Below are 27,502 nucleotides of genomic sequence, written 5' to 3' on the forward strand. Positions count from 1 at the left end.
CCATATTAAATGAAGAATTTTTTGCTTCTTATCAGAAAGACACCATTAAAAAGAGGGGGAAAAAATTACAAAGGAGATATTTGTAATATATGTAACTGACCAAAGGTTATCATCTATGTGATATAAAGAACTTCTGAATAAATAAAAAAGACAACCAACTTTTAAAAAATGGGCAAAAAAGCATGAGCAAGCATTTCATAATAAAGAAACACAACTGGTATGTACACGTGACAAGATTCTCATCAGTAATCAAGGAAATGCAAAGTCAGACCACAGGGAGATGCCATTTATACCCAAAAGAGTGACAAAATTGCGGGATTCCAATAATACTAGAGGGAAGCAAGGACGTGGATCGATGGGACACTTACAACACTTATATGACTGATAGGAGCATAAATTAGAACTACTACTTTGAAAAGCAATTTGGCGCTGCGGCAGACTGTTGTTCAGAAACATTTCTTGCCCCTCCCTGTGTTAAGATTATGCTTTTCTCTCCTATCGATGCCTGGCTTGGCTGTATGACTTGCTCTAAAGGTTAGAGTTGAACCAAATAAATATGAGCAGACGTGGCATCTATCCCTTCGCCACAATATGGTCACTATTCCAAGGAGAAGCTGCTCCCTCTGCCTAAATCCCAGAGTGAAATAACATGGGACAAAGCCACAGCCAGCCCGCAAGGGGCATGTGATGACAGTAAGGAATGCACCTGTGTTGCCTTGTTGTAATCCAGCAAGATCTGGGGAGTCACTTATTGTTTCTGCATAACCCAGCATGTCCTAACTGATACAAGCACTAGCTATAATGTTGAGCATTCACACTCCCTAAGATCCAGCGATTCCACTTTTAAGAAGTTTTTGTAGCACACTCCTGCAAGGGAGATGTGTAAAAGAACATTCATGGCAGCATTGTTCATGATTGTGAAAAACCTGGAAACAACCCAGATGTCCCTTGGTAGAGAATGGATTGATAAATACTGGTATATTTGCAAAATTAGACAGTCAAAAAAATGCACTCAAACTACACACAACAACATGAATGAGTCTTATAAATATAATTTTGAGTGATTAAGGCAAGTCACAGAAGTCTCCATACATTACAATACCCTTTTCCTAAGGCTCAAAAACAAATAACAAAACTAAATAACATAGTTTTAAAGTACATATATGATAAATGATTTTTTAAAAGCAAGGGAAAGATAGACTCAAAATTCCAGGGACAGATTGCCAGTGCAGAGACAGAAGATGAGAGAGAGAAGCAGCCCACAGATGGATGCTGTGACCTTGACCCTACAAAGGGTCAGGTATTAAATATTATAGGCTTTGAGGGCTATACAGTCTCTGCCACAACTAGTCAACTCTGCCGCTGTAGCCTTAGACGGCATGTAAGTAAATGTGGGTGGCTGTGTTCCAAGAGAATTTTACTTATGGACCCTGCCATCCAAGTTTTATGTAATTTTATGTACTGTGAGGTCTTTTTCTTTCGAATTTTTTAAACTATTTAGAGATGTAAAAACCATTCTTAGCTCATAAGCCATAGAAATGGAAAGTGGCGTGTCCCCTCTGGCCGTGGGAGTTTGGTAGCCCCTGCTCCAGCGCTCCGGTTGGTCTGAGTTCGCAGGTGTCCCTTTTTTTACTGTGCTTCATTCCTTTCATACATGTATCACTTACTAGTTTGTGTGTATCAAGGATTATGTAAAAGGTTTTTCAGGATGAAAAAAATGTAACCTGGCTCAGAGGAGAGTAGAACAAAGCTAGAAGGTAAGAGGACGGAGAGGATCACGGGACAGGCGAGGACATTTGAGCTCTTTCTGAAACTCTTCCTCAGGTCTGAGATTTTTTTTTCACCTCAAACTTGACCTCAAACTCAGGCACCTCCATCATACTCCCACTAACAGCGGAAGAGGTCATTGCGTTGAATGACAAAACCGATGGAAAATTTGGTTGGGGATATCTACTGCATTTTGTGGCTTATTGTCACACAACACTTTAGCACACAAAAAAACTGCACTGACTTTGATTATAACTTTAGCTGGACCATTGGCCTACGTGATGGAATTCAAACTATACTTTTCTTCAGATTTGAACAAAACTGTCCCAAGCCTGTCCCATATTTCTGTTCTGTTAAAAGTAGTGCATTTTTACGGGCCGACTCATTAGCATTTAGGAAAAATACATCAGGGGCAGTCCTGGGTATTATGCCATATTTTTCATTCCAGAAAGACATGACAGTGGGGTCACTTGATCTGTCCTTTGCTGCTTTTCAAGAGTCTCAACAGCTCTTGGGATTTCCATTTCACAGTTCATTTCCTTCTTCTTCTTCTGGAAATCGGCAGCTACAGGCATCTTCCTCTTGAGCAGTTTGTGCTGGTTTCATAAATGCTAGAAAATAATTTAAAAGATACTTACATTTTATTGTCTACTTTAATCATTCAACACTTATTTTCCAGGAATCACAATTGCAAACATTCTCTAAGCAGCAAACACTCTCTACTCGCTTTTTCTAGGGATTATTTAATGTAATATTTTTTCCCTTTACCAAATATTGTTATTGGTCTTTAAAAACTAAATATATATCTGTATATATTTTATCTTCTACAATGTCTAAAAAAAGACGAGTATGAATCACAGTGGTATAAAAGATTAGCTGTATCACAAACATAACTATAGTTTTAATTTAATGCAGCACATATTTTAGTCTTCAGGATTACTTTGAGATCAGACAGTTTATTTGGAATGAAATACTAAGGCACAAGCATTTTTTTAACACTTACTTGTACGTGTTTGTGCAGTACAGTGTGTTGGTTCAATGTGTGCATGCACAATGATTCACTTAGGGTAGACAGCAGAGTTTTGTACCCATTTGTCTACCCCTTCTCTTCACGGCACCAGGTTTTAAGGATATTCCCACTACTTTGACTTATTAGTTAGCAAAGAACTGATTTGTGCATTAACTTTCAGGTTTTCTTTCACATGTTATTATTTGTGTTACTGCTGAACAACTTTCAATCTCAAGCAAATATTTCTTTATAGCCTGACAAAGCAAAAGGGACTGCCCCAATTTCACAAGCACTTTACTATATAAATTAACCAAAACCAAACAACCACACTACCTCCCAGAACTTAGGAAAAACTGGCAGGACTTTCAGAAAAACCAATGGGATGGATTTTGAAGTTGTACCAAAGATTAATTTCCAGATCTGCTTCTGGAAAGATGGAGATGTCATACTTTTCCATATTCTTCCTGCTGACGACTGCTGAAAACGCTGGACATTATATATGAAATAAGTCTAAGAAGACTCCAGAAGGTGAAGAGAAGAAAGCAGACCAGCTTAGGATCTTGAGACCCTTCATTTTGCCTCATATACTCCAGAGTGGGAACTAGAGAAGCCAGCAAATGAGAAATGCAAATGGGTATAAACTCTAACCTCCAAAAAACAATGCCCCAAGAAAATCCTGCTCTCTCTATCTGCAAGACAAGGAGAGGGGCAGCAGAGCAAGCCCGAAAACTTTTAGGCAGTAACCACTCAACTCTAGCAAAACACCTCAGAAAAACCTATGGCCCTACACCCAAGCCTACCAGGAAAGGCCAAGTAGAGAGCCTAGACTTCTACCTTGCCAGGCTGTATCAAGGCTCATCTCCCACTTCTCACTTGGGTAGTGTCAGAGGAAACCTAGTGGGAGCCTGAACTCCCACATATGTCTGACAATAACAAGGAGTCCCTCATCCCCCCCCCATGAGGTCTAGAACCTGGACTTTCACCCCTGTCTGGCAGCAGCAAGGTGCCATCTCCTTCCTCCACTGGAGTAGTGGTCAGAGGAAGCCTGAGAAAATACAAGATTTAAATTAGATCCAGGGTCTCATAATGTCATCCCCAAAATGTCTAATTTTTGATTTAAAAAAATCACTTATTATACTAAGAACCAGGAAGATCTTAATTTGAATGCGAAAAGACAATCAACAACGGATGCTAGCATCTAGATGAAACAGATGTTAGAATAATCTGGCAAGAATGTTAAAGCAGCCCTCATGAAAATGCTTCAACAAGCAATTAGAAACACATTTGAAACAAATGAAAAATAGAAGATACAGACAAGAACCAAATGGCAATTTTAGAACTGAAAAATTATTATAACTGAAATTTTAAAAGTCAATAAATGGGCTCAACAGCAGAATGAAGAAGAGAGAGGGAAGAATCATCACCCAACCTGAACAACAGAGAGAAAAGACTTGGGGAAAAAATGAGCGGAGCCTCAGGGACATGTGGGATTATAACAAAAGATCTAAATTCATGTCACTGGAGTCCTAGAAGGAGAGGAGAAAGAAAATAGGGCTCAAAAAAGTATTTAAGGACTTCTGAAATTTTCCCTGCTCTGGAAAAAGGCATAAGCCTATAGATTTGAGAAGTTAAGTGAACTCCAAACAGGATAAACCTTAAGAAATCTACACCGAGACATACATAGCTAAAGTCCTGAAAACAAAAGACAAAAAAAAAAAAAAAAAAAAATCTTGAAAGCAGCCAGAGAGAAGCAACATGTTACTTATAGAGGAAAACCAACTCAAATGACTAGCCAGCATACTAAGGCAAGAAAAATAAATAAAGTGCATACAGATTTGAAAGAAAATAAAACTGTCCCTGTTTGTAGATGACATTAAGGTCTATATAGAAAATCCCAAGGAACCTGCAAAATATTTCCATAACTAATAAGTGAGCTAGGTAAAGTCACAAGATACAAAATCAACCTGTAAAAATCCAATCATATTTCTATATAACAGCCATGAACAAATGGAAACTGAATGTAAGACACAACACCGTTTGCAATTGTTTAAAATTTTTAAATAATCAGGCCTAAATCTAACAAACCATGTATAAGACTTGTATACTGAAAACTACAAAATGCTGATGAAAGAATTCAAAGAAAACATAAATAATTGCAATTGTTTAAAATGTTTAAATAATCAGGCCTAAATCTAACAAACCATGTATAACACTTATATACTGAAAACTACAAAATGCTGGTGAAAGAATTCAAAGAAAATATAAATAAATGAAGAGACATACCATGTTCATGGACTGGAATACTTAACATAGTAAAGATATCAATTTTTCCCAAACTGATATACAGTGAAACCACACAATTGCTATTAGAATCCCAGCTGATCTTTTATAGATATGGATAAAATTATCCTAAAATTTATATGAAAATGCAAAGGAACTAGAATAGCTAAAACTGTTTTGAAAAAGAAAAATAATGTGGGAGTGATTACTATCCTCTACCCAATTTCAAGACTTATTTTATAACTACAGTAAAGTGTCGTATTGACAGAAGAATAAACACATAGATCAGTGAAACCAGAGATATCTTACAAACAACTAATTTTTGACAAAGATATAATGGAGTAAGGATAGTGTTTTTAATAAGTGATGCTGGAGCAACTGGATATGCACAGGCCGAAATACAAACAAAAATCTTGACCTAAACCTCTCACAATTTATACAAAACTCAACTAAAAATGAATAATAGATTTAAGTGTAAAACACAAAACTGTAAAACTTTTAGAAGATAACACAGGAAAAAAAATCTAAATCTTTGGGACCTAAACTCAGTAAAGAGTGTTTAGACATGACTCCATAAATAAACAAAATTGATAAATTGGACTTCATTAACACTAAAAACTTTTTCTCTGTGGAAGACCCTGTGAAGAGCGTTAAAAGGCAAACTACAGGCTGGGAGAAAATATTTACAAACCATATATCTGATGAAAATATAAAGAACTCTCAAATCTCAACAGTAAAGCAAACAAATAATCCAATTAGAAATTGGGCAAAAGACATGAAAGAACACTTCACTGAAGAAGATATAAAGATGGAAAATAAGCACATGAAAAGATGTTCAACCATCAGAGAAATGCAAATGAAGGCCACAGTGAGATGTCACTACACACCTATTAGAACAGCTGAAATAAAAAATTGTGGCAATACAAAATGCCAGCAAGGATACAGAGAACCTGGATATCTGACAAATTGCTGGTGAGAATGTAAAATGGTACAATTCCTCTGGAAACAGTTTGGCAGTTTCTTAAAAAACTAAACAAGCACTTAGCATATGACCCAGCAATTTTGCTCTTGGCCATTTATCTTGGCGATATGAAATCTTCCATCCACACAAAACCTGTAAATGATTATTCACAGAAGCTTTACATGTAATAAAAATAGTCAAAACTGCAAACAACCAAAATATCTCTCAGTAGGTGCATGATAGAACAAACTGTGGTACGACTGTACCATGCAATGAAGAATGAACTATCGAAACACATAAGAACTTGGATGGATCTCAAGGGCATTATGCTGAGTGAAAAAAGCCAATCTTAAAGGGTCACATACTGTATGATCCCAATTATATAACATTTCTGAAATGACAAAATTATAGAGATAGAAAACAGATTAATTGTTGCCAGGGGTTAGGGATGGTAGGGGAGAGAAAGTGGTTGTGACAAGAAAGGGGTAGAGGAGGGAGATTTTGGGGGTGACGGATAGTTCTGTATTTTGGTTGTGTTGTGGTTACATGAATCTATACCTATGATAAAACCACATACAACTATATGCGCACAATGTACCAATGTCAATTTCCTGGTTCTGATATTGTGCCCTAAGATGTAACCTCATGAATGGCACATGAGACTTTTCTATACTATCTTTGCAACTTCCTGTGAATCTGTAATTATTTAGAAACAAAAAGGTTTTAAATGACCTAAAATTTTTTAAAAATAGATTGAAGTTCCATTGCAGCTCACTAATTACTCATAAACACATTTGAAAAGCATTTTAGAGAGAGTTCTTTAAATGAGGTTTAGGTGACAGCTTAGAGGTTTAAATTAGAGGTGCAGACCTCAAAAAGAGAATGAAAGAGCAAACCACACAATAGGAAAAGATATTTGCAGCATATGAACAACTGACTAAAAAGTTCCTATAAATTAATAAGAAAAAGACAGACAGCCCTAGGGAAAATGTTCCAAAGACTTAGGCACTTCACAAAAGAGAAAATCCAAAGGGCCAATACAACATGAAAAGGTGTCTCACTAGTAACCTCACTAGTAATCAGGGAAATGCAAATTAAAACCACACTGAGATGCTACTATCCGCCCACCAGATAGATAAAAATAACTTTGATAATACAAAGTGTTAACATGGATAAGGATCAAAAGGAACTCACACACCACCGGGGAAGAGTAAATGGCCCAACCATTTTGGAAAACAGTTTGGTATATCTACTAAGGACCAGGATGCACGGTCCTCAGATTCCAGCAATTTTATTCCTAGGTTAAAAAACAGAAGCCAGAACAGAAACATGTGCTTATGTGTACAATGAGACACGTAGACAAAAATATCAAAACATCATTGTCTGTAATAGCCCCAAATTAAAGAAACTCCAGTGTCCATCAAAACTAGAATGGATAAGAGGTGAAATAGTCATTCAATAGAAGAGTGTACAAAAATGGAGTCAACTAAAGAATTCAACACACAGATGGCTCTTAAAGATACAATGTTGAGTGAAAGAAGCAAGATACAGAATACATATGGTATGATTCTGCTTGTATGAAGTTCACGCAGCCAAATGAAACCATGTTGTTAGGAAGCAAAACTATAAACAGCAAGGAAGTGAACAACGTAAAGATCCAGATGTGGTTAGCAGCAGTGGGGGGGGACTGTCACCAGGAAGGGGGTCACAAAGGGCTTCCGGGGAGCAGATTACGTTCTATTTCTTGACCTGGGTAGGTTTACACAGGTGTTCATTTTACAACAATTTGTTAAACATTGATGTGTTTTTCTGTATATTTTACAACATAAAAAGGTTTTATATTGTTTTAAAAAGAACCTTTAAATAAATTCTCTTTGGATAAGACCTTATGTATGCTTTCCTTCATATATTTTAAACAACTTCCAAATAGACACTACGGTCTTACTGTGGCATTTTGGGTTAAAATTGTGCTCTCAAAAAGCTCCTCCTCTATATGAACCCCTCTTATTAAGCCTAGCCTGCTATCTCTCATCCTGTCCTTCACGGAGACAAAAAACAAGTTGCTCCCCCATCTATAAGCTTTTCCAAATAAATATTAATAGCTTTTGTTTAGTGGGTGTTGACTCTGTGCAAGGTACTCACTGTGAACCTTACAGAAATATCTTGTTTCAGGAATTAATGACTGAAATTCTTTATTGGAATTTTTCATTTAATCCAGATTGCTGTTATAATAATCAATTTGGTTAAAACCACTTCAAACCCCCTCCTAGTTCTTGATGCCTTCCTCGAGTGCGGGTCTAACCTCAGCTTAAGGTCATTTACCAACCAGTGGTGCAGCACCAGATGGGGCAAATGTTCTTCTCTGATTCGTCTTTGTTTGTGTCCTGTATGCACAACTGACTGGCTACACACACACACACACGCACGCACGCACGCACGCACACACGCACGCACGCACGCAATAATCCAAGACCGCAGCATACTTAAACTGTGCACAAATGACTGGCTACACACACACACACACACACACACACACACACACACACACACACACGCAATAATCCAAGACCGCAGCATACTTAAACTGTCATTTTTCTAGAACCCCAGGAAGTGTCCCTCTGTACCCAGGCTTTCTCTGCCTCCACACTAATGGCATTTGGGGCTGGATCGTTCTTTGGTGGGGCACTGTCCTGTGCATTGTGGCTGTTTGGCAGCATGCTGGCCTCCACTTACTAGATGCCAACAGCACCCACCACCACCAAGTTGTGAGTACCACAGCCATCTCCAGACATTGCCATATGTCCCCTTGGGAACAAAATCACCTCTGTGCTATACTAACCTTGTTTCTATAACTTTAAAAAAAAAATCTTTTCCTTTCTACTATCAAAAGCCTTGCCTCAAAAGAGTTCACATCTAGTACTGTTACGTTATTCTTACGTTGTTTGAATATATACAGGAGTTTCTTTCTGCCCCGTTTAATGACAGAGAAACGGAGTGCGAGGAAGAACAGCAGGACCAACACTGCAGCCGATGTCAGCGCAAGACAGAAGGGGAGGATCTGCGGAGCGTGTCCTTTAAAAAAGAGCAAAAGGAGAAATGCGTGCAAAAACATTCTTATGCAAATACACTCAAGTTTATATCCTTTACATTGGTAAATTCCTAAACGCGAGAATCAGTGCCGTAGCTACCTCCAACCTGCTAATCTAGTAAACTTAGAAAACTTAAAAAAAAAAAAAACACCTTAATAATTTTCCTAGAAGCCCACAAAAATTAAGCAGTTTGGCCTTTCTATCACATAGAAAATACGGGACCCTATAATTCAATCCCCTTTTCTTGGCATTAATAAAGGTGCAGTATCCTTTTAGGGGAGGTCTCACATTGCACTGCTTGCTAATGTGCATCTCAGGCTGAAGAAGACGGGGAACCAGAAGGAAGGGATGCTGGACAGAGGAGCCTGTTGCAGGCAGAGTTGTGAGACATCACGATACTGGGCGTTTCAGAGAGTGATTGGAACAGTCGTGATCATTCGATCGGATTTAACAGCAACAAACCAGCTGCCTGGCTCGCTCGCAGGGGCAGGCGTGGTGGTGGAGGTTGTACCTGGAGAGAAGTCGGCCGAGGTTGGTCCACAGACCACATCCCTGTCCTTCGTCCCGTTCACAAGTACAGACTTTCCATCTAAAGAACAGCTTAGAAAGTTCAATGAAAAGAGTGAGAATCATTAATTCAGGTACAGAGGATTCCAGTGAAAACCTTCAGTATTGTTCACCCCATGAACTAGCCTAGTGACAATGATCTTTGGGGGGGTTATAGGCAATGGGAAGATACTTTGAAAAACTTCCACTTGACCACCTGGCTTCCTTGTCTCTCACGCGGCCTTCGAGCTCGCCGTGGTTCACTCACGCTACCTAACTAGGTTCCTCTTTCTTCCCAGACTGGGAGCGACGCTGGGCTCTTGCCTGTTCCATGACCGCTAAGGTCACGCTGTTTTGTCTGGTTAGTCTCTCACCCCCACTTTTTAATCATATTTGACCATCTCTGGCACCTAGGAAGGATAGCATAGGGTTAGAAGTTCCCGCATTGGCATGAGACAAACCAGGGTTGAGCCCAGGTCTGCTGCTTTAACCTTGGGCAACTCATGGAATCTCTCTCAGCCTCAGTTTCCTCATCTGCAAAATATGGACTGTGTATGTCCCCAGGGCTGTGGTGAAGCACAAATGAAGGAGACCAGTGACACACAGTTGTGTGCCTGGCACACTCAGATGATAGCTGTCACCATCATCACTGTCATAGTCATCATTGCTGTTTTGTTTCTATGCCTTTTCTCTTGTCCCTTTACCTATTCCCAGCCCCCAAAGCCCAATTCAAACCCACTTTTTCATGTAGATTCACTTGACTACTCTGAACAGTTTGTGTTAAAAAAAAAAAGACCTTTTTAAAAAGAAAACTTTCCAATCTGTTACAAACCAATACATTTGTAAAATATAATAGTATTGTAAATGTAAAATAATAATAAAATGATTTTCTAGTAAGAGAATCAAGTGGAAAAGAACAAGGCATGTAAAATACAAGGGTCAGACTTTCACTATTAGAGTTGACAGACCACATTACTCTGCCAATTTGCCTTTAAAATCTCTAAACACTTTCTCTCCAAGCCTGTATTGTTGGTGGACCAGCACCTGTCTGTGAGCCAGTTTGAGTAGCTCTGGTCCCCCGAGTCAACAGTCACATTCTCTTGCATACTGTTGGCTTTTTACTGAGATGGCCTTGTGTGCTCAAGTGTGTGTTACATTTTGGACGGTAAGATGCATACTTTCTCCTTCTCCTATATCATCCTCAGGGCTGGCGTTGAATACTGGACAGGAGCTGACAGTGAGGGAAGGTAGTAGGCAGCAAAGAGATTAGAAGGAAACAGAGAACAGAAGACCACTCGAGGCAGACAATGGCAAAGTCCCGCTGGCAAATCTCATCTAGATGCTCTGAGCATTATTTCTCGAGAAAATGCCCACTTTGCATGTTGGGCCACTATGACATGCTGTTCCCATGCTGCCTGTTAGGATGCTCCTGTATGTACACACTTGATAGGTGTAAAAACGTTCGATGATAGCATTCCTTGACTTTAAAAACGTTTAAATTAGATGCTTTATTTTGTAAGGGAAAGGAAGTGAACATTTGTTAGCAAAAGGAAATTATACATACTTTGTCCAGGGTCGACAGACACCACGTTTCTGATCATTAAATTTCCCAAGGCAACAGTCTTTACAACCTTGCATAAAATAAAAGCAGTAATAAAAAAGACACACTGTCATTATTTCATAACTTATCCTGGGACGAACATAGTAAAGTCAATTTAATATAACCTGCACAAATTGTTCAACAATTTTTAAAACAAAACTCGAAGATTGCTAGTTTTTATTATGCACTGGGTATTGTACATGTCTAAAATGTGTGCAAATGTGTGGTTCTGGTGACTAACAAATGTTCTAATTTCAAATTAATTCCATTTATGGAAAAATAATAGATATATTACTTTATTAATTAAAATATATTATTAATTAAAATATATTAATATCATAGACTTGGCTCATTGGTTTATTGCATGTTACTTTAAGGTTCTACAAATCTATTTTTTACTTTGTATTCAAAGGATCAAGACCTATGCTAATGACATACATATGTCTACATAACAAACTTGCACTAGGTCGGGGAAGAGCAAACCTACCCTCCTTTGTTAATTCTTGACCTTGCTCACAGTCCTGCTCACACATGGTGCACAGTGTCCCCAGGCAGTGGAACCCTGAGACGCACTCACACTGTGCGTTGCTGGTGGGAGAGCACGGCTTCTTGGTCCTGAAAACACCTACAAAGCCCCCCCCCAACATTATATTACACTTGACCTCTGAGTCCAGGAAGCAAATTTATGTTTTGCAATAAAAATCATGTTCACTGTACTTATAATGCTTTTCATGACTTTAGGGTACAAAGTTTACTTTTAAATCTCCATAGAGACATTTTTACATTTTGCTAGTTGAAAACCTCTCTCATCAAATGACTGTTTCCTCTAATATTTAAAAAGCTCAATCCACAAATAATTGCTATTATGGCAAATTATTTTATTGGACCTGCCTGTTGACAGAGAAATTAGCATCTTTGACACTTAACGATTGTCGATAGAGATCAGTCAGCAAATAGGGAATGAAAGCTTGTCTTCCCAACAATCTTCTGGATAAAGAATGTGTCTTTAAAATCATACCTTCACATTGCCTGCATATGTCACAGGTCCTTTGTCCACCTGTGGTAGAGAAACTATTTGGAGGACAGGGAATGCAAATCTGGTTCTTGTTTTTCCCACAGAAAGTACCTAAAAAAGGCAGAAAATAGCTTTACATGTTTGACAATGAGCAATCATCACCTAGGGCATTATGAAGCTTACCAAAAAAATTAGACTATAAAAGATTGATTAGTTTTCTAGATGCCACAGTGATAGACATTTTTTGTTGATTGACTTTTTTAAATTATACAATTGCAAGATTGCCCTTAGCATAATCACAGAATTAGAAATAATTAATACACATATCGTAGCAAACAAATCAGCAGAAATAAAATACTTCACCTATTGAATAAAATGGAGTTATTTCTCTTGCTTAATCCAGGAGATGAAAAATGACTGGATCCAGGAGGAATTCAATGTCCTTCATTGCTACACTCAAACTGAAATGTGTCTGACCTTCCCCACTCTGTGAAGCCCACTGCCGCCTGTTTACTCCCTGCTGTGCTCCCAGTCTGAGCAGGGGGCCTTGCACACAACACTAACATGTTCTGAGGTCTTGCCATGTGCCCTCCCCTGTTCTAAGCCCCTCATAGGATCCCGCCAGCAGTCCTATGAGATAGGCTCTGTTATTATCCCCAGACGACAAAGTCAAGGCACAAGCAGTGAAATGACCTGGCTGTGTCCAGTCAGCTAGTATGTAGCATCCAATAAGTATTTGTAAATGAATGAATAAAAGCTCCCTAAAAGGGAGCTCATTAGCCCTGACTACTGGACTAACTAAACCATGTGGTCCACAGAATAGACCCAATGCACATGTTAGTTTGGTACTTACCAGCTGGACATTTACTACAGGAATCCTGCATTGATCTCATGCTCTCAAAATTCATGACCAATAGCACAGTAGCCACCATGTTGTAATAGCCATTTCCCATGATTAAATCTTGCATAGATATAATACTAGCAAAGCAGGTTCCAAAGTAATTTTAATCAAATTTGCTGGTCTCACAAATGTCACTCTGCAAAAAGTAAAAATTTCCAAGGATGAGGGCTTTTTCTCCTTTCGGAATTATCTACATTTGAACCATTACCTATACAATTCCACAAGACCATAACTCAAGGTGTTTCAGGAACAATTAATGATGGAATATTATGGAAAAGTGGCAAATTTATAGGAAGTTCTGTGACAAGGCAAGTGTGACTAAACACATAGCCTTGTGCAGGTTTGCCAGAGTCCTGAGTGCACTTTCCAGCATGTTCTGCCAAAATGCAGAAATAACAATAGCAAGAACTTTCAGGGACTTTCATAGATGTTTAGCATTAACATCCAGATTTCACAAATGTCAGCTGCTTACTTCTCCTGCAATAGAGCCCTTACAAAGAGAATCTGTAAGTGGCACCTGACAGTTCAGTGCAGTGAGAAGGCACCTCATGCCGACTACTGACAACTCTGAATGGACGCCTAGTTGCTAATGTGCCCAAAGCCCTCTCTGCTCAGCTCGTGATCACACTTTCTTACACATAGACATGTACTTGCCCATTTTGAGATCTGAAGCTCCTGTAGTAACAAAACTAAGGAGGAAAAAAAACTCAGACCAGGTTTTCGATCTTTTTTTTAAGGGGCTACTGAGTAGAAGTTAAGATAAAAAGGAAAAGAAAAGAAAGACAAGGAAACAGTCTAGAAATGTGCAATGGGAACGAAGGTTCTCTGCTCACCTCCCATCGGTTTCCCCGCCTGCCCCCAAATGGACAAACCTTGCGATCTCAGGGCTGCCAGTGAACTTTCCACTCGCTGGTCTTCAGAGCAGTCAAGTTCTTCTCTGCAGCTCCGGAGGACGGCAGGTCAGACCCAGGGGCGCTGTGACTCAGGCGGGGCGGGGACTTGTGGGAAATCCCCACCACAACTATGTGAGGTGGCTTATTTGATATTTGCTGACCCCAAAATCCCCTAGAATGTCTGTCCCTACTTGACAAGGGCACTTGAAATCATTTCTTGGAAGTAGATCTCTACTGTTAGGACATTTCTCAGATGACTTTGGGAAAAAGATTTTGTCACTTCAAGTAGTTCTCCATGTCGAAGCTCTGAGCGTAGTTTTAAAATGGTTGAGATTTGAGGGCTGAAGCCAACTTCTAAATAAGGAGCAACCCTTTTGCCACCTGCTGTCCCTGACACCCTACTGAGAGCGATGCTGTAGCTGCTCTCTCTCGAGCTCGGCTAGTGCACCAGGCGACAGACACACGTTTTACACACGCTGAACACTGTCCTGCAAAGAGCCCTAGGAGCCGGCACCGCTGTATCATTCCCGGGACAACGTCAGGCAAGTGAGAACCCGGAGGCTGTGAATGTAGTCAGATGGCCAGCAGCACAGGAAGCCAGGGCTGGAACCCGGGACCGCCGCACTCCTCTCTACTGTGCCCCTTGTGGTGGGGCGAGGTTCTGTAGAAAACCACGATTCCAACGTTTTTAAAAAGGAAAAAGAGGGGGAGGGAAAGAAAAAGGAAGAAAAGAACAGGAAAAGGAGAGGAGGAGTGGGAGGAGGAGAGAGAGGAGGAGGAGGGAGAGGAGGAGGAGGGAGAGGAGGAGGAGGGAGAGGAGGAGGAGGGAGAGGAGGAGGGAGAGGAGGAGGAGGGAGAGGAGGAGGAGGGAGAGGAGGAGGAGGGAGAGGAGGAGGGAGAGGAGGAGGAGGAGGGAGAGGAGGAGGAGGGAGAGGAAGAGGGAGAGGGGGAGGAGGGAGAGGAGGAGGAGGGAGAGGAGGAGGAGGGAGAGGAGGAGGAGGGAGAGGAGGAGGGGGAAGAGGTAGGAGGGAGAGGAGGAGGAGGGAGAGGAGGATGAGGGAGAGGAGGATGTGGGAGAGGAGGAGGAGGGAGAGGAGGAGGGAGAGGAGGAGGACGGAGAGGAGGAGGAGGGAGAGGAGGAGGAGGGAGAGGAGGAGGAGGGAGAGGGGGAGGAGGGAGAGGGGGAGGAGGGAGAGGGGGAGGAGGGAGAGGAGGAGGAGGGAGAGGAGGAGGGAGAGGGGGGAGGAGGGAGAGGGGGAGGAGGGAGAGGGGAGGAGGGAGAGGAGGAGGAGGGAGAGGAGGAGGAGGGAGAGGAGGAGGGAGAGGAGGAGGAGGGAGAGGAGGAGGGAGAGGAGGAGGAGGGGGAGGAGGTAGGAGGGAGAGGAGGAGGAGGGGGAGGAGGAGGAGAGTGCTCTGGAGTGTCTGAGATGAACCTGTGCAGCCCTGGATGGCTGGAGACCCTCAGGACAACGACCTGGGGGGTTTGGGCTGGAGGGGAGGAGGATGATGTCAGGGGTAGTTTTGACTAAAATAGGTGGGTTTTCCAGGAGAATCCAAACAGAAAATAACTACTTTTCCATGGGAGAAGTTGAGGCTTGGTCTTGAATTGGGGGATGAAGGGAGAGCAAAGGAAGCTGATGTTCATCAGCACATGCCGTGTGCTGTTGAGTCACTTTCCTACCCAGAAACTTTCAGTGGCTCCCTGCTGGACCCTACAGTACAATATTTGAGGAACTCCCAGATTTGACCCTGAGGTTATCTCTTTAAAAAACAATTTATGGTTCACATAACACAAAGTCCACTATTTTAAATTGTACAATTCAGTGGATTTCAGTATATTCACTACGCTGTGCACCCATCACCACTGTCTAATTCCAGAACGTGGCCATCAGTCCAGAAAGAAATCCCACACCCATTAGCAGTCACTCCCAATCTCCCTGTCCCCAGCCCCTGGCACCCACTAACCTAGTTTTTATCTCTATGAATTTGCTTATTCTGGACGTTTCATATAAAGGCAATCATACAACGTGTGGTCTCTAATGACTGGTTTCTTTCACTCAGCACAATGTTTTCAAGGTTTGTTCATGTTGCAGCGTGTGTCAACCCTTCATTCCTTTCCATGGCTAAATAATGTTCTATTATTTAGATATACTGCATTTTGTTTGTCCATTCATCAGTTGATGGATCTTTGGGTTGTTTCCACTCGTGTTTTGTTTTTGTCTTATTTATTTATTTGGGGGGTCATTTCCACTTTTGGACTATTATAAACAATACTGCTATGAACATTCACGTGTAGGCTTTTGTGTGGAGACGTGTTTCTGGCGCTCTTGGGTACACACCTCGGGGTGGAACTGCTGCATTGTACGGTACTTCTGTGTTTCACTCTTTGAGGAGCTGCCAGACTGCTCTGCACAGCAGCTGCACAGCCGCTGCACCGTTTTACATTCCCGCCAGCAATGCACGAGGATTTCATTTCCCCTGCATCCTTATAAACATCTGTTATTGTTCCATGTTTTAAAAAAATTATAATCGTCCTAGTAGGTGTGAAGTGGTATCTCATTGTGGCTTTGATTTGCTACGCTTACCCCAGTATTATCACACATACACACCTGCACGCGCCCTGTCACGGGAGCAGTGGCCTGTGCACAGTGGTTGAGAGCCCGCACTCTGCTGTCGGACTCACCCGGATCGAATAGAGGCTCTGCCATTTATGACTGTGTAACCTTGGGCAAATTTCTCAACCTCCTGAAGTCTCAACTTTTCCAATCACACCTTAAGCGTACAGTAGCACCGTACATTGTCCTCATTTAGTGAGGACTAAATGGAACAACAGACATGAAGTGCTTGCTCAATGCCTGGCACACTACTCTCAAGAAGAGAGTAACTTATTATGAGACTCATTGTTTTGCAATGTTCCTTCCCTCATCTTCCACATGGATCATCAGAAAAGCAGCCGCAGGGCAAGTTGTGACACTCAAGGAGAAAAATGCACAGGCTGTCTACACAATTCATTCCCAAATTCTGAGAGTCATCCAAGAGTCATTTTACCTGTGATATTTGTAGGCTCCTCCCCACTGCCCCAACTTCAGCAGAACTGGCTGAATGTAAGAGTCATACCATAAAAATTAAACTGCTGATCGCCTTCTCAAACTTTCAGAGACACCACCTAACCAAGTGACCTCATTTACATGTAGTACTCCGTGTTTAACACTGCAGCATGACATTTAACTGGACTGTATTTTCATTTAACTAAATGCTACTTACTAATCTACATTTTGGGTATTCTGTGGGCAGAGTTATTACTTCCTCTGAAAGTGACGTAGTTAATTTCCCAACACAGTAATTAACTCACTTTCTCAAGCATTTATGCCAGTGACATAAAGGCCTCTTCTGATCTAAAAGGCTTAAGATTAGTTTTACCAGCCTATGGTTAAACAAAATCAATCACTTCAGAATTATTCTACTGAAGGTTACGATCACCTTTATTCAGGTGTTTAAAGAGTTCGTGTTACTACACTGTGAGATAAAATTATCAGAGTAAGCTAAGGCAAATTGCATAGTGGACTGGATGCTCCCCCAAACTCACTAAGGCTTAATCCCCACTGTAACTGTTGAGGGTGGGAAATCCTATTTTGGCAATTGAAAGGTGGGGCCTTGAAGAGGTGATTAGATTCTGAGGACTGTGCCATAGTGAATGGATTAATAATGTTGGTCAGGGGAGTGGTTCTGAGGGCTTTGAAAGGAGAGCATGTGAGGAGGTTACTCTCTCTCTGCGCCACTGTTTTCTCCCACGTGAGGTCCCTGGGTTATTTCGTCGCTACCACCAAGGTGTTCACCAAATGTGTTCCCTGGGCTTTGGACTTCCCAGCCTCTGAAACTGTAAGCAATAAATTTGTTTTCTTATAAATTACCCAGTCCCAAGTATTTTGTTATAAGCAACAGAGACAGGCTGATACAGAAAATTGGTACCAGAGAAGTGGGGTGTTGCCTATAATAAATACTTGAAAATGTAGATGTGGCATTGGAACTAGGTATTGAGGAGAGGCTGGAGGAATTTGGAGGAACAGGCTGTGAAAATCCTAGACGCTGGTGAAAGTTTAGAAGATAAGAAAACGAGGGAAAGTTTTAGAGATTGGTGAAATGGTAGTGACCAGAAAGCTTATGGAAATATGGACTGTAAAGACCATTCTAAGGAGGTCTCAGACAGAATTAAGGAGTTTCTTGGAAACAGGCAATGATTACACTTGCTATGAACTAGCAAGGAACTTGGCTGCATTCTTTTCATGCCCCAAAGTTTTATGGAATGTGGAACTTCAAGGTGCTGATCCAGGGTATTTGGTAGAAGAAATTTCTAAGCAGCAAAGCATTCAGGAAGCTGCATGGCTACTTGCAACAGACTGTGCTGAGTTATGGCAGAAAAGGCATGATGTAAATCTAGAATGTATAATTAAAAGGGAGACAGAGTGTAAAGATTTGGAAAATCTGCAGCCTGGCCATGTGGTAGAAAAGCACAGAGCATTTTCAGGAGAAAAATTCAATGGTGCTAAGATTAGTACAAAAGAAAGAGATTATGAAGAGAAGGGGGAAAGGGCCCTGAAGGCATTGCAGAAGCCTCTGGGGCCAACCTTTCCATTACAGGCCCAAAGACCTAGGGAGACAGAATGGTCTTGGCCTGAGGCACCCTCCACAGGCTCACTGCCCAGGGCCACCTTGGGAAGCTGCTTCCAGCATCAGCACCCCAGCTGCTTTGGCTGCTCCAGCCATGGCTAAATTGGCTCCAGGTGTGGCTGGACCCACAGCTTTGGAAAATACAAGCCAGAAGCCTTGTTAGGTCTGCAGGCTCACAGCTTGCCAGAGCTGTGGAGGCTTGGGAGCTTCCACCCCGATTTCAAAGGATATATGAAAAAGCCTGGGAGCCCAGGAAGAGATCTGTCACAGGCGTGGAGTCACTTCATAGAACCTTCACTAGAGTAATGTTGAGCAGAAATGTGGGGTCAGAGTTGCAGCAGAGAAACCGCATCAGCACCATATCTAGTGGAGCCATGAGAGCAGGACCGCCATGGAGACCCCAGACCTGTGGAGCTACCAGAGTGGGACACCAGCCTGGGAGAGCTGAAGCATCACCTCAGACCAGAAGAGCCACAGAAGTGGAGCTGCCCAAGGACTTGAGGACCCAATCTCCACACCAGCATGTAGAGGATGTCAAACATGGAGTCCAGGTACGTGATTTGCCAGCTTTAAGATTTAATGTCCTGCTGGGTTTCAGACTTGTTTGGAACCTGTTACACCTTTCTTTTGGCCTATTTCTCCCTTTTGGAATGGGAATATGTACCCTATGCTTGTCCCACCATTGTATCTCGGAAGTAGATCGTTTGTTTTTCATTTCACAGATGGGACTTTGAACTTTGGACTTTTGAGTTGAAACAAGACTCTAGGGACAAAAATGAATGTATTTGTATGTGAAAAGGACATGAGTTTGTGGGGCCTGGGGCAGAATGCTGTAGCTTGGATGCCCCCCCACCAACCTCACTGAGGCTTAATCCCCACTGTAACTGCTGAGGGTGGGAAATCCTACTATAGTAATTGAAAGGTGGGGCCTTGAAGAGGTGATCAGATTGTAGGACTGTGCCATAGTGAATAGATTAAATGGTGGTCAGAAGCGTGATTCTGAGGGCTTTAAAAAGACAGCACATAAGGAGGTTTAGTCTCTCTGCTCCATCATTTTCTGCCATGTGAGACCCCTGGGTCACTGTTGCCACCAAAGACCCTCACCAGATGTGTTCCCTGGACTTTGGACTTCCTAACCTCCGAAACTGTTAAGAAATACATTTCATTTTCTTATAAATTACCCAGTTCCAGGATTTTGTTATAAGCAACAGAAATGGACTAACACACCAGTCTCCAGTTAAACAAAATCACCACTTTAGAATTATTCTTCTGAAGGCTCTGATCAACTTTATTCAGATGTCTAAAGAGTTCATGTTACTGCATTTTTTTGTATGATAAAATATCATAGTAAGCTAAGGCAAATTATATAGTTGACCAGATATACATACTACCTAGACTAGCAAAAGGTGTAACACGCTTTTAGTATGATTTTCATTCGCCTAAAATATGTATCACATTGCTTTATCTATTTTAGCCTTTTAATCTTTCAAATGCAATAAAAAATTCATCTTTTTCATAAAAGCTTTCCAAATGAAATCAGAGATGACCCCAATGAAACATACTAATACTTTAGTAGTATTAATAATAATTTCATCACATTCTTAATATCTCATTCTAAGCCAAGGAATAGATTTTTATTTTGATTAACTATAGGTCTAATATTGAATCTCTCAAGTGAGTGTACTTGGAAGCTAGATAGCATGAAGCCTCAACTACTCTAACAAGATAAAGAAGATATTTAGAAAAAGAAAAAAGACCTTTAAAACACACTCCTGTCCATCCAGGGCACATCTTAGATGCAATCTCATCCTGGGAATATGCACTATTTATACTTGTTGCCCTACCAAAAGGTCTATCCTTCAGGATTCAGTGTCCCCACCTGCTACCCGAAGCACCTATCGGGTCCAGGAAGTCGTCACTATTAGACACTGAATTTGCTCACTTTTCCTCCCTGTTCTACACGTTCTCTACGTGGTTATCTTCTTCTATGTTAATGACTCATAAATGTTTTTCTCCAACTTCAGACCACCCCCACCACTGTGCAGTGCCCAGGACAAGAGTCCAAACAGAGGCCTGCATACTATATGTCCAAATATTTGGAAGTTACACATCAAGCTAAATATGCCATTAAATGAAATATGTTCTATCCAGCTCAAGGCCCCATAAAGCACACATACACACCCCTAACACACGAGTGTGTCTGTGACTGGGGATCTGGTGCGTGGTGCTGGCGTACAGGACACAGAACTCTCAACACTAGCTCAACCTACCCTTGCGACTCACACCCTCAGGCCTCCATAAACTCTTCTCCACATGCTTTGTTCTGTCCTCGAAACTCCATGTGTTGGCATTTCCGTGCTGTGAGGGCTGTGGGCTGTGCTGCTGCCAACAAGGAGAGCAGGTAGGGTGTGAGGCACAGGAGTACCAGCACAGGGACAAGGCAGATCAGTTTGTCAACTCCTTCTCAGATACCAAGGGTGTAACAGACCCTTGCATAACCTATCATTATGCAAGAACATTATGGAAAATAGAGTTTCCCAGAAGTTCCAAGTATCCATTATCTTAATTCTATTTATGTTCCAGTTTGTAATTCTGGAAGTCCCTGTGAACTAGCATGGAATTCACAACAGTTGCACACAAAGTCTGAGGAACCATATGTACTATGTAGTATAAGAACTGCAATACTGATGCTTTAGTAGAACCACCTGAGACACTGAACCCCAGAACTGCAAACCATTATAATTTTTATTAAAATATTTAATACAATTTAAATTTCAAAAATAAAAAATCTCAGATTATTTAATACTTAAACAATTTCATTTATTTTTTTAAAACATTGTTTGTTTTTGTTTTGCGGCTGGCTGGGAGATCCGAACCCTTGACTTAGGGGTTACAAGGTGGCGCTCTAACCAACTGAGCTAACTTGCCAGCCCCCGATTTTAAATATTTGATATTCATCTAATTTATATTGTTAATTTTAATAGATAATTTTGAAACTTAGAAAATAACCTTTTAAAAACAAACATTAAAAAAATTTAATTTAAAAAATCAACATATTTAAATTCATATTTTACATTAAATACAAATCCTGTAAACTTTGAGTATATTTTATTTTTTAAATCCTTTAAGTCAATACTGTCAACTAAACACAAACTATGTGAAATTCTCTATTACAGCAAATGAAATGAAAGCAAGAAAAATAAATTTTATGGAGCAAATACACAATAACCGATGAGTTTTATCTTTACCACTCACTCAAAACTTGCCAAGCCATTAAAGAGCATCTACACACCCGCAATAATAATTAAGCTCCGTCATCTTTGATATTTTGCCAACTTTGTCACATGAAAACAACCATTTTAAATGTTGTTGTTCTGAAGACTTCCCCTTCCAAGTAGAAGAACAGAACATATACTCCTTTAGCTTGACTCGCCAGTTTTAAATACTTAGACCTGGTGTGTGGGCTCCATTTCTACACTTGCTCCAAGAACCACAACTGTTAGACACAGTGTTGAGAGGTACATAATAGGTATTCAATAAACCTTTATTGAATGGATGAATAAATGAATGAATTTATTTTCATCTAATTTATATTTTTAATTTTAATAGATAATTTTAAAACTTAGAAAATAACCTTTTAAAAACAGTAAAAAAAAAAAACCTTTTAACTCTAGTCCTGCCGACTGCCTACCTCTTCATGACCTAATGTTTTATTTCTCATCTTCCTCAGGAAATCATTCTGGACGACAGCCTGGGTTTTTCTTTCTCTTGTCTCACATAAAATGCTTTTCTGATGATGGCTAACATTGATTGAGGGCTTACTACATGCAAGGCATTGTCTACATGTTCACATACATTTCCTCAATTGTACCTTAAAACAGCCTTCATCCCTATTTCACAGATGAGGAAATTAGGACACAGAGAAAGTGGGTAGCCTGTCCAGTGTGGCTGAAGAGCTGAGAAAGGGTTCACACTTGGCTGCCTGGCTCCAGAGCCCATACTGTGACCAAAACCTTAGTCTGTCTGTGCCCAGGACCCTTTTAACTTGTGAGCCCTATGTGTGTGGAGCCTTCTCAGAATATTACTCTTAAATTTGTAAAATATAATACAAAGGATTACAAAAGAAACCAACTGCATTGAAATATACCTACCAAATATTTGAAAAAACAATTTGTGACATGGCAATTATATGGACTTTATTAACACATACCTGCTATAATTTGAAATTAATCATAAATGTAAATAGTATTTTGGGATATCTGCAAGAACTGTAATGTTATATGAAGATAATTTTAATTTTTATTGGTGCAAAGCCAGGAGACTGTTTTTTCAGCGATGTTTTGTGAATTTTTATATCCAAAATTGAAGAAAATGTTAGATTTCTGTTAGTGGAAGTGAAGGTGGAATTTTCCATCCAAGTTCACAGACCCCCTGAATTATATCTGCTCCCCCTTGCGCATCATGGACTCAGGGTCACAACCCCTACACAAAGTCTCTTTGTCACCTTTCATGCACTTGAATCATTTTAGCTCTGGAAACTTACTCTTACTCCAAGAAGAGCTACTTGCACTTTGAGTATTTCTTCAAATCCTGTCACTGTATCTTAAGGCAAAAACTATGTCTATGCCCCTTCTATCCCCCACCATCCTCAGCAAGATGGCACATTTTTATGGTATATCATTTTCTGCATTCTTCTCCTCTGGTCCCTTCATCACTGTACTTAAAAAGATTGCAACTATTGATAAATAAGTGTTTTTTAACACTTAATAATAGCTAATGCTTATGGGTTACTTCCTGCATTGCAGATCTTATGCTAAACACTTTAAATATGTTGCTGTAGTACTTACTCCCTTATCCTCGGTTCTGCTTTTCACTGTTTCAGTTATCCACAGTCAGTCCTGGTCTGAAAATATAAATGGAAAATTCCAGATATTTTGAGAGAGAGACCACATTCACATAACTTTTATTACAGTATATTGTTATAATTGCTCTGTTATTACCAAGTATTGTTGTTAACTTCTTACTGTGCCTAATTCATAAATTAAGCTTTATCACAGGTAGGTATATATGTATGGGGGAAAAAATAGTATATATAGGTTCAGTACTATCCATGGTTTCAGGTATCCACTGGGGATGTTGGAACATATCCCCTGCAGGTGACAAGGGACTACGTATTTAGCCTCTTATCAACTCTATGAGGTAGGAACTATTCTTACTATTCTAATGTTAAAGAAACAGAAGCTGAGGAAGTTCAAGTAACTGAGACTAATGGCAACATTTGAGTGTTTACTAGAGGACAATGTTCTAGCTTTACCTCTATTAACTATTTAATCTTCATAATAACCACATGAAGTACATAGGTTCTGTTATCCCTGTTTTATACATGGGGAATCTGAGGGCTGGGAGGAAAGTATTTTGTTCAGGATCACTTACTAGCAGGGGGCAAGTTGGGCTTAAACCCAGACAGGCTGGCATCTGAGAGAACACACTTTCCCGCTGCACCATACTGCCACATTTAAGGAATGGAGAAGCCAGGGATGGAACCCAGGTCTCCTCATTCATTCCAAAGCTACCTTAACATTTTGCCAATAGTTATGACTAACTCAGGAGCTACTCATAATGGTTCATTCCTGTGAATGAATGAAGAAAGGTGTTGACTCAGCAACCAAGAGTAAGATTGTCAATTCAGTGGTTTGAGAGCTGAGTCAGAAACCACATTAGATCTCATCTATGTGAATGACTACCAAGAAACCGACGGTCAATTAAAACTTTGAGAAATGTGAGGAAGATCAGAATTGATAGCTGCATGGTACTCCCTTTTTGGAGGGAGCTAGACTAACTTAAAAAGTTTTAAGCATGTCATCAAAAAGTATTAAGTGAAGTCTTTTAAAATTCTGACGGAGAGTTGCCACATTCCACTAAGGGCAAAAATGTTCTTTGGGCTGCAAGTGGCAACTGTGATCAAAGCCATATCACCCCAAAAAGCAATATTATCCTGAAGGATCATGGCTTTGTACTGAATGTTAGCTTCTTCCTGAGCGTAATGGCTCTCTAATCCTAGCATTCACCTTTGCCCTTGGAAAAGAAAGTACTATTAAAATTAAATACACAAATTTATCTGGTTATTTCACAAATTCAATTTTTGTCAATTAAAATTTAAATATTTTTCCTCCAAATAAAAAGCAGGACAACATCAGGAGACAAATTTTGTTTTCTTCTGAACTTCTTAATGGTGATCAGTATTATCTACCAAATCATTCCACTCACAAGTCAGTTTAGTTCATCCTTCACAAAATCTGTCTCCTGTTCTTCTGTGTTTCCGAAGGGAAGATCATTGCATAAACCATTGGTCTTCATTAAAGATTTTTTTTCAGTTAATTGTTGCCACACTAAATAAGAGTTCCAATGTACCTGTCTGTAAGTTGTAAATATTTTATATATTCGTGCCTACAGGATCTGTAAAACTCAACCTCAAGCAATATCCAAGTTTCATTACTACTATCATTAAACAGTTCTCTATTCCTTATCGATTCAATAAATTCAAGAAGCATTTATTGAATGTCTAATTCAAGTGTGCACATACCTGATCTGTTTACTTCTCCTACCGTGTATCCTACCACTCCCCTCTAGCCTGACTTCCTTGCTGTTCTTTAGTATTTCAAACACACTCCTGCTTCTGGCCTTTACTTTATCGTTGTCTAAAAAGCTCTTCTTCCTGCTGTCTATACAACTTGTTCCCACCTCTTACTCGTTTCCTCCTCAGAAAAAAGTATTCCTGTCTAAAAGAATACCCTCTCCCACCATTCTCTATCTCCTTTCCCTCCTTTATTTTGCTTCGTAGTACATATCACCACCTGGCACATACACTCGTTTGTGCATTTGTTTATTGTCTGTCTTCCCCACTGAACAGAAGTTCCACGAGGGCGGACATTGCTTGTTCACTGCCTTAATCCCTGGCACCCAGAGCAGTACCTAGAGCACACAAGAGCTCAATAAATACTTATTGAATGAGTTTTACTGTCTTCTGAGGCATATATAGATAAGGCACCATCACGACACCTTTCCCAGACTTGAGAAGAAGGAAGAAATTACATCAATAACTAAGATAAGGTCGTACAACCCTATAGATTCTGTATCAGGAGGACAAAGTGCTATGGGAATACAGAGAAAGTTTCCTGGAGGGATTGAACCTGTAACTGGGCTTTGCAGGAAGGATGATACATTGAAAGGCTGATATGGAAGCAGAGGGCATTCCCGGCAGAGAGAACTGCTTATGCAGAAGCATGAGGAAGGCAAAGTACAGGGCATACGTATTCCAGGAACAGAGAAAATGAGTGAGGGAGTTTAAGTTGTAAGATTGTGGAAGATTGTGGCTGGCTGGTTAGCTCAGTTGGTTAGAGCGCAGCCTTATTAAACCAAGGTCACGGATTCAGATTCCAGTAGAGGCCAGCCCAACACTGTGACGGGATTCAAACGTGGTCGGCATACCCACTATTGATTTTAATGCCCTACGTAGAAGTCACTGCCAAAATCAGCAGATCCCAAACCATAGACATGGAAAAGGTCACCAAGATATTTGATTGTCACCCTAGGTGCAGTCACCTCTTAATCTCTGGAGTAGGTGGGCCTTAAAATACAGAAGGGACCTCCAAGATACACTTGAAGGACAGGTGACAGGGAGTCAGCCAGGAAAGCTTTGCTACATTCAAATGTGTACTGCTCCCGGATCATTGTATGTTTCCAAAATACGGGAATCAGAAAACATCATGGAAGCATAATTAGAATAAAGAACTACAGCGGGAAATAACGAGAAGGGACTCAACATTTCAATTCCTTTCAGCTTAGCGTTTTACCTAAGATCTCACTAGGTCCTCACCAACTTCTGGGTAGACATTACTATTCACATTTTACAAACAAAAAACATTTTTAAAAGCTTTTTGAGAACCCATCATTGAAACCGTAATCAGAGCTTGCTCTCACTTCTAAAAATAATATGCCAATAACCACAGAAAACGTGGCAGTAAGTGAGAAACAGAAACACACAAAACGTTGCCCAAGGCACAGCCTTGTTTCCACGGTGGGCTTTGCTGATTTTCCAACGAGCCACCAACGAGGTGCTGAACACATCAGAGACTGGATTCGATTCCTCGGGACACCAAAGGCCCCGGGACTGGGCACAGGCTGAACGTGGTCGTTCTCGGGGGAGCCATTCGCTGCAGTCACCTGGAAACCTGGGCCCAGGAATCAAGGGACGGACCCTGGAAGTCGGCGGGAAGGGACGTACCGCTGGAAGGGACGTACCGCTGGAAGGAACGCGACCACCAAGGGCGCCATCCCCGGCCTGGCTCGGCCACCAGCCCCCCGCACCCGCCCGCACCACCCCGCCTCCGGCGCGACCGCCCCGCCCACCGCGGGCCGGCTCGACCAATCCTGGGCGCCGCCGGGGACCGCGCGCCGCGGCCGGCGGAAGTGAGTCCTACGTCACTGCGGGTCAGCCGCCCGCTTCCGGCGCCCGGCCGGCGTGGGAGGTGCTCCGGGTGGCCCCCGCTGGGGGGCTTTTCACACCGGGTGGGAGCAGAGGCGAATCCGTCCTCGGGGCCCCTCGCAGGCCTCGGCGTCAGAATTTCCCGCCTTGCGCCGGCGCAGCCTCAAATGTCAGGGCTCGCCCACTCTTCTCCGATCTCGCCGACCTAACCTTTTGGGGGCTCCCAGGGGAAATTCGCGTGTCCATCGGACCTCTCTAGAGCGTGCCCTTCACCCAGCCTTTATGGAC

General features: G+C 41.2%; 1 protein-coding gene across 2 annotated transcripts; it reads right to left on the reverse strand.

Annotated features, from left to right (window-relative positions):
• Positions 1-720: 720 nt before the first annotated feature.
• TNFRSF9 (TNF receptor superfamily member 9) lies at positions 721-27,083 on the reverse strand. Of its 2 annotated transcripts, XM_063105532.1 has the most exons (10): positions 27,014-27,082; positions 23,577-23,632; positions 14,041-14,722; positions 13,121-13,304; positions 12,271-12,378; positions 11,740-11,877; positions 11,217-11,283; positions 9,618-9,706; positions 8,955-9,089; positions 721-2,378 (listed from the first exon to the last, which is right to left on the reverse strand). In XM_063105532.1, exons 4-10 carry the CDS (start codon positions 13,233-13,235, stop codon positions 2,293-2,295), a joined length of 738 nt encoding a protein of 245 aa, XP_062961602.1. In that variant the 5' UTR covers positions 13,236-13,304; positions 14,041-14,722; positions 23,577-23,632; positions 27,014-27,082; the 3' UTR covers positions 721-2,292. The 2 variants fall into 2 exon arrangements, with proteins under 2 accessions (XP_062961602.1, XP_062961603.1); XM_063105533.1 differs by lacking the exon at positions 23,577-23,632 and having other exon boundaries at positions 27,014-27,083.
• Between the last annotated feature and the right edge of the window lie 419 nt (positions 27,084-27,502).

Source organism: Cynocephalus volans, chromosome 8 (assembly GCF_027409185.1).
Source record: "Cynocephalus volans isolate mCynVol1 chromosome 8, mCynVol1.pri, whole genome shotgun sequence".
Lineage (NCBI taxonomy): Eukaryota > Metazoa > Chordata > Mammalia > Dermoptera > Cynocephalidae > Cynocephalus > Cynocephalus volans.

Coding starts and splice junctions, on each gene's coding strand:
- TNFRSF9 (XM_063105533.1), bottom strand. CDS start 13,235: ATGCAAGATTTAATCATGGGAAATGGCTATTACAACATGGTGGCTACT. Junction 11,284..11,739: donor TCAAGAATTAACAAAGGAGG/GTAGGTTTGCTC, acceptor ATTTTATGCAAG/GTTGTAAAGACTGTTGCCTT. Junction 2,379..8,954: donor CCTGTATATATTCAAACAAC/GTAAGAATAACG, acceptor ATTATTTTCTAG/CATTTATGAAACCAGCACAA.